Below are 8154 nucleotides of genomic sequence, written 5' to 3' on the forward strand. Positions count from 1 at the left end.
ATCGATGAATTGAGGATGTAATCGGACTGGCGCTGTGCCCCAGCAGGTCAGCGGGTCCATTAGCGAGTGCGTGAGCATCCTGTAAACGGCTACGTGGGCGATTACGGGTGCCTGCGTGGTTTTAACCGCACTGAAGCAAGACTGAACAGGCCCCACAGGACCATGTGTATTTAAGCAATTTCAGTTCAGCCAGTTTGTCTGGCAAAAGTCCAACTCATAACTGACATTCTTTCAAACAATCAGTTATGTTCACCTTGTCAGCTGCAGTTTGATTCTGAGAAGAGCCACTGGTGTTACGGGACTTACTGTACATGTAACGGTGTAACGGTGTAAGCACACAGTAGTTAGTGTTACTACTCTAGTCATACTACTCTAGTAGTAACACAGCATAACTCCTCTAGTAGTTACAGTGTTAAGTGTTACAGTGCTGTGCTCAGTGTCTTCACTGGGGGGGGAGGGGCGACAAAAGCTCGTTACTCAGACTAACCATCAGATTAAAATAACTGGGCTTCACACTGTCAATCCAAACTGCTTTGGTTCAGCTTGCTGTACCCCACACACACACACACACATACTGGGAGCAGGTCAGGAACCGTCCTGTGAGCTCGCTGGGATTAATAAAAAGTAATGTTATTGCTAATGTGAAGGGGAGAGAATTGAAAGTTGAAAGTTCTTTGATGAATGACACAACTCTAGAGAGCAGAGTGGCTCCTGACCCAGCTGTCACGGTAACAGTCTCTCTCTGTTGGGTCTCTTTGTATTTTTCAGACCCTCTCTGGGGCTCTGCTGGTATGTTAGACACTCTTTCGTCTCTTTGGTCACTATCTGTGCCCTCCCTCCTGGTTAACATTCATAAGTTCTTTATTTATTTTTAATTGAAGGTTCTAGAGTGCATGTGTGTATGATGCAGTGTTGACGAGTGCTCGCCTCTGGGCCCCTGCACGCCACAGGCACACCCACCTGTACGACAGGACTGTAGACTTCTTCACAGGGTTAAGGAATCACACAACTACACCATTTTGAAACACTCTTAGCCTTTAAACTGCATGGAGAACCCAAAAACCCATCGCCCAATCCTGGAAAGATGCCATCCACGTGAGCAACATGCCAGCATCAAGCCTTGTGTCTCTGTCCAAAAATCAGAATTCAAATTAGACCCCCAAAGACCCCACAAAACAGTGTGTCCTTTCAAAACAGAACCACCTCCACTCTTCTGAGCAGAACTAGGCCCCTAGTGCACACTGACGCTTGTTCTCTGGGGAGTTCCAGAGAATGCCCATTTCAGAGGTCACGCGATGGGAGTTTACAGACGGTTGCACATGTGGGTCTGAATGAGCAGGTCTTCTTTGGACATTTCATTAGGTTTTTTGTTTTGTTTAGTTAAGTCAGTTCAGTTTTAGTTAAGGCAACGAGATGAAATTCAACAGGTTCATGATTTTATGCATATGTTTATACTTATTCATTTGCTAAATAATATTTTACGAAACTGCCGCGTAACTTTTAACGTGGTCCATGTGTCCCGGAAATGGATTGCCATTGTTCCTTCTGTCTGTCATTGTCTCGCGCTCCAGTGCAGGCTGCCCCACTTTCAGACGCATGTCGTCACAACGCGCCTTTGCTTTAGCAACCACCGTTACTAAGCATGACACTCAATCGCACGCCAGAAGACACGTATTTTGCAACATATAGACACCTACATTTAGGGCAATCAAATCTTTAACAACAGCGATAAAGCACACCTGGGAAGCGTGCGGTGTGACTCTATTAGGCTTCGCTGTGAATCCGCGTGCGCTCCTTGGTTATCTCCCGTAGGTGAATGTGTGTTGGGAACGTGCCCGTTCCAGAGCGCGCGCTGCGCACACATGACATTCAACGTGCCACGGCTTGGGCTGCGCGCGCCGGAATTACTGCCTGGCTCTTGCGATTGGATAAAAGTAGGTCAGCTCGAGCTGCGCCGAGTCCGGCCGCCCCGTTCCCTAACTCACCGCGCTGGCAACGGAGCGAACTCTGATTGGACGGAGCGTGTTAAACGCCCGTCGCGCGTCCAATGGAAAGCAGCAGCGTCCAGACACCTGCGCGTGCAGACACCGAGCTCCGCTGTTACTGAGGCGCACGGGAACACTGGCCGCCGTGGCGTGGGTGATACGGTTACGGGTTTAGTAACACCACCCATGCCACACCAGCAGTCGGGGCAGATATGGCAGCTTGCGCTCCGTTGACCCTACTGGTCAGTGTCCAGTTTCACACTTCTTTCACACGTCCACCGGTGGAGCGCCGGTTTGAAGCCGCGTGTCATCTCTTAATGCAGTTAGACATTAGCACGTTCACTTAAACATCATTTTGATTCGTGCAATTTCAGTTTAAATTCCGGATGACCATTGGATATGTATATATATATACACACACACACATATAAATATACAAACCCCTTAAGTGGAGACGCACAGCGAACTATTGAGCGTGGTAGCTGGCGCGTAGGGTTCCGCCCCCTCTCGCGCTCATTCGCAGGTTTCCCATGCACGAGCCCGGCCTCTCCGCTGACGTCACAGGCGGCGGTCTCCGCACATGGGCTGCGAACCATTTTGGCTTTAGCGCTCCAGCCGCTCCAGCGACGTCGAACCGAGGCAGGGGTGCGCAGGAACGCCGTCCCGCGTGTACGGATATCGCTTCCCGGAGACCGCGCGAAGTCTGCCCGTTCTCCTCGAGGCGTGGTCGCGCTGTCCTGTTTTTGATCACTTTGCTTTCCTGCGAGGGCAGATTTCTCCTTTCATCCGGAGCAATGGAGAAGATGTCTCGAGCGGTAAACCCAACTTTCCTACCTCCGACCCATGGCGTGCTGAAGTCCTTGCTGGAGAACCCGATGAAACTACCGTTCCACCACGACGAAGGTAAACGCACGCGCCGGGGTCCGTCAAGCGCGGGCAACGTTTCACGGGCGCTGCCGACGGTCCCGTACAAGCAGCCTGATGACTGTAATCCCAACGCTGCTTTAATGTAGCGTATGTCAGTGTTACACTTTGGGCTTTTTTCCTGCAATATTTGCTGTTTGGTTTTTTTTGCATAAAACATTGGTCTCTGTGGTCCTTTCATGTAGACGCTTGCTTTATTTACCGAGTCATGAGATTTTATTTTACCGAGTTAAGTTTATGCACAAAACGATTGTCTGTCAAATGTTCTATCAAATTTTTTGCAAAAGTAGAATGCATTTATTGCAGACGTTAATGGCATGGAAAATATATGCAAAAAGCGACCAGATTCATACTCCGATCTCCTGAATGATTTACGGCTGAGAATGCTGGTAATTAACATCGAACCCAGATGTCTGTTGTCAACTTGTTTATTTAAAGTTCCCTGGCTTTTAGCGGTAATTTACTTGATGTTTCCTCTAGAGGGCGCACTCGAGCAAGTGCGTGTGGGAACTAGTGTGTAACTGCGGTTATGATTATTGATCACTGTCACCTGCACGTGTGCGCCATCTGACTCCACTGCAAGTGAAGTCCCATCAGGTGATCTATGTTTGCCATGAGCCCAGCAGCCACTGTAGTCCCTGATGCGCAGGGCTGGCGGGACACAGGCCGTGACGGTCCTGCTCTTCCCCTCACCTCCAGGCTTCGCCAAGGACAAGGAGAAGGAGAAGAAGCTAGATGAGGATGGCGCAGGGACCAACGCGCCCCAGTCCGCCTTCCTGGGCCCCACCCTCTGGGACAAGACCCTGCCCTACGATGGGGACAACTTCCAGCTGGAATACATGGATTTGGAGGAGTTCCTTTCCGAGAACGGCATTCCGGCCAACCCACAGAGTGAGCAGAGCCAGGCTTCCCAGCAGCCCCTGCAGCAGAGCCCGGCTCCGCCCCCCACGCCATCTGTGGTCGACCTCAGTAACCATGCCACCACCTCTGTACACCCGGGTATGGTTACACAGCCCTGCCTACAGAGTCCCAGCAGAGCAGGTACACACACACACACACACACACATATTCACTGTTGGCTGAATTCGATCATTATCTCAGTTTCATCTTCATTATTTGTAAGACAGATTTCCTGGAGGAAGTGTTTGTGTGACAGTGTCTGGATCTGTGGTGTTTGGCATGACATTCCCATGACATTCCCATACCGTTTCTTCAGATGCCTGGGTCACAGGTGCCGCCAGTGCCTAACGTTCGGTGGTTGAGTGCTGCGGTTGTTAAGATCCCATACAATGCTCAAAGCAGCCTGGGCTGTTGTAGGGTTCTTCCTGGTAGGTGTAAAGAGAACCCCTCTGCGCTGATCTGTGGCCTGTTCTAAAACCTGTAGGGCCTGTGTGAGCAGTCATTGGTTATTGTGACTGTTTAAAGGTGGAAGTGGTTGGTTTTTAAGTTGCGCTCATGGAGACGTGGCTGTGAGCTCAGGGCGGGTCCGGAGGGGACCTCGGGAGTCAGTCCATCACCACCGCTCATCTGTCTAAGGATGATACTCTACTAGCGGCACTTGCTAAATTCTCTTTGGTAAATGCTAATTCATTTGTTACCAGACGCTCTGAGTGTGTGTGTGTCCACTTCCTTTAGATCAATATAAAAGTCTCCAGAGGGAGCTAAGCTGTTGGGCAGAGTGCGTGTGTGTGAGCATGTGTGTGTGATTCGTGGCGTGAGTTAGCACATAAGTTAATTCCACAAAGAGGTTCGCCCCAGGTGTGGGGTGTCCATACCCTGTCTCCAATGGCTGTACGTGATGTGTCTCCACGGTTACAGAGCTGAAATAGCCATAAGGGTAGGAGGCTCCCACTCTGCCCAGTGGCATGCAACTGTGAAACCAGCAACAGATAAAAGCTGCCCCACGCCTGATAGCACGCCACCTTATCTGTGCCTGCACACACTCACCTTGTGAACAGAGACATCTGAGGCTAGAGAGTACCGGACCATTCATGGGGTGGGGCCGGGGGCGTGGCAGGGCGGGTGAATTACACTCCCCTGGCTGACTGGAGGACAGACACCTGCTGCTGTTTTTCCTACGTCGATGTGAACATGCTAAGCTCAGTTTGAGATTCACTGAAGTGTGTGTGTGTGTGTGTGTGTGTGTGTTCCTGCGTGCGTGTCCGCGTGCATTTGTTAATTTGTAACTGAAACATGCATATCTAAACACTTGTCTGCTCTGACTAAAGAACTTTTCAGAACCTGAACACAATGACAGTGCACTGTACTGGCGCACACACACACACACACACACACACACAGCTCCAGACATGCATTTCTACACCGTGTTTTCCAGCTCCGCGGTGGAGAGTGTTTTATAGGTACGTGGTGATGGTTGAGGTGGCGTCGTGTGTGGTAGTCGTTACTTGCGTACAGATGGATGGTGCGAGTTTAGACTGCGCTGGACTCTTCCTGTGGGGCAGGCAGTTGAATCAGAGACTCGGCCATCTCCGATGGGCTTATTTGAACTGGACAATAGTTGGAGTCATGTGGATATCCAAGGAGACATGGGAGATGCAGTGTCTTCATGTGGAGACGTGCACAGGTGTCCTGTCAGCCTGAACAGAGCTGGTACTGGGAGAGCATGAGGGCAGAGGGGTGCTCAGCTCACAGGCCTGAGATGGTCAGGATGGTCAGACCTTACATGGCCTTCCTGTACTATGTGTGTGTGTGTGTGCTTGTGCATACATCTGAGACATGGATTTACTGGTTGACTGTGTGTGTGTGTGTGTGTGTGTGTGTGAGCTTGGGCAACCAATGTGGCTGTTTACATTGTTAAATTTCCTTTTGCACGTGTGTTGTGTGTGAAGGGGAGGCTCAGGTTTATAAGCACATTACAGCTCACGTGAAGTGCAGCCTGTCTGAGCACTCTGAGCTCTGCCATGTGACACACACATGCTGCTGCCGTGTGCAGCTCTGAACAGGGAGGGAGGGAGAGAGGGGGTGGACAAGAGAAGAAGAAGGGAGAGAGAGAGAGATTAAGGGAGAGGAAGAGCAATAGAAAGAGGAAGAGTGAGAGATTGAGACAAACAGAGAGGGAGAAGGAGGAGCCGTGGGCAGGGGAAGCTCATGCCGTGACAAGTCTGCTCTCTCTCTCTCTCTCTCTCTCTCTGAATGGCTGGGGCACAGTTTGTACTCTGTGAATCACATTGCGGGACTTCTGTTCTAGTCACATGCGGACAGGGTTGTGGACTTGAACTTTCTCATCAGGAAAGCCGCCTGTGCGTGCGAGCGGAGTGTAATGTGCACGCTTGGACGATGCTTTTGCATACGGGTGTGCATAACTACAAACACACATGCAGCCAGTACAACGCCCACTCACAGAAAACACCATTGTTGAGGAGTACTGTGCGTGCGTACGTGCGTGTATGTGAAGACAGTAACAAAGTGAGTCGGGAGGGAGGGTTTGCAGTGTGTTTTAGTGTCACAGATAACAGTTGGTACTCCAGATAACACCAGCAGAACAGAGCGCCACCCGTCAGACTCAGTTACAGCCCCAACACACACACTGCACCCACTACACTCATACGTCTTCACACACTACATACACACTGCACCCACTACACACACTCACACGTCTTCTCACGCACTACACACACACTGCGCACACTCACACGTCTTCTCACACACTCTCTCCATTTGCTCCTGACTGAGAAGTTGTGCATGTGTTAATTGGGGTGCTAGTTTGCATGTATGTGCGTGTGTTTGTGTGAGAGAGGGCGAGTGTGTGTGTGTGTGTGTGTGTGTGTGTGTGTGTGTGTGTGTGTGTGTGTCACTCCAGGACAGGACTGCCCCATGCTGGAAAGGGGAGGGAGCTTTCACTTTTGGGAAAGATCGGAATGTTCTACTCACACACACGGAACGAGGAAGGAGGCAGACAGAGAGGCGGACACACACACACACACACACAGTCACACACGCACTCTTAAACATGAATGCACATAGTATGGAAGTGTTCTGTTCTGATTGTAAATCCTGTTCCTGTCCTGAGCCTGTAAATCCAGCGTTCCGTCTGAGCTGTTTGTGTCCTCTGGTCTTTTGGGAATCCCGCTGTTCTGGGTTCAGCTGCTGCTGTGTTTTCCTTCTGCGTGAGCCTCCGTGTCGCAGTCTAGTGGCCCAGTAGTGCTACATCATCAACTAACCCCACTTCCTGTTCTTACCCTTGCGATTGTGCTATCTGTCCACACATTGGTGTCTGTGTGTGTGTTGTATGACTGGTCTGTTGTTTGACTGTAGTTCAATAAATCTGTAGTTACTCTTGTACCCTGACAGTACACTTCTCTACTGTAACTGGACTGTTGTCTGACAGTAGCTAAATAAAGCAGGAGAAGAGATGAGGGAGAGGGGAGGGAGGGAGGAAGAGAGAGAGGGAGGAGGGAGAGATGGAGGGAGGGAGGAAGAGAGAGGGGGAGGAGGGAGAGGGGAGGGAGGGAGGGAGGGAGAGGGGGAGGAGGGAGGGAGGGAGGAAGAGAGAGGGAGGAGGGAGAGATGGAGGGAGGGAGGAAGAGAGATGGGGAGGAGGGGGAGAGGGGGAGGAGGGAGGGAGGAGAGAAGGAGGGGAGAGGGAGGGAGGGAGGAAGAGAGAGAGGGGGAGGAGGGAGAGAAGGAGGGGGAGGAAGTGGGAGAGAGGGAGAGGAGAGGAGAGGGAGGGATGAGAGAGAGGAGGGAGAGGAGAGGGAGGGATGAGAGAGAGGAGGGGGAGGAGAGGGGAGGGAGAGATGGAGTAGGGAGAGATGGAGGGAGGGAGGGGGAGGAGGGAGAGATGGAGGGAGGGAGGAAGAGAGGGAGGGAGGAAGAGAGGGAGGGAGAGGGGGAGGAGGGAGAGATGGAGGGAGGGAGGAAGAGAGGGAGGGAGAGAGGGAGGGAGGAAGAGAGAGAGGGAGGAGGGAGAGATGGAGGGAGGGAGGAAGAGAGAGGGGGAGGAGGGAGAGAAGGAGGGGGAGGAAGTGGGAGAGAGGGAGAGGAGAGGGAGGGATGAGAGAGAGGAGGGGGAGGAGAGGGGAGGGATGAGAGAGAGGAGGGGGAGGAGAGGGGAGGGAGGGAGGGAGAGATGGAGGAGGGGAGAGGGAGGGGGAGGAGTGGGAGAGAGGGAGAGGAGAGGAGAGGAGAGGGAGGGAGAGAGAGAGGAGGGAGAGGAGAGGGAGGGATGAGAGAGAGGAGGGAGAGGAGAGGGAGGGATGAGAGAGAGGAGGGGGAGGAGAGGGGA

At 52.0% G+C, this 8154-nt stretch overlaps 1 protein-coding gene across 1 annotated transcript in view; it reads left to right on the top strand.

The window, feature by feature from the left end:
- The first annotated feature begins 2576 nt into the window (after positions 1 to 2576).
- hlfa (HLF transcription factor, PAR bZIP family member a) overlaps positions 2577 to 8154 on the top strand; it is a 13018-nt gene continuing 7440 nt past the window's right edge. The window contains exons 1-2 of the mRNA XM_027031847.2: positions 2577 to 2888; positions 3609 to 3950. Coding sequence (XP_026887648.1) covers positions 2780 to 2888; positions 3609 to 3950 — 451 coding nt within the window. The 5' untranslated portion in view covers positions 2577 to 2779. The remainder of the gene's footprint in view (positions 2889 to 3608; positions 3951 to 8154) is intronic.

The sequence above is a fragment of the Electrophorus electricus genome, chromosome 4, assembly GCF_013358815.1.
Source record: "Electrophorus electricus isolate fEleEle1 chromosome 4, fEleEle1.pri, whole genome shotgun sequence".
NCBI lineage: Eukaryota > Metazoa > Chordata > Actinopteri > Gymnotiformes > Gymnotidae > Electrophorus > Electrophorus electricus.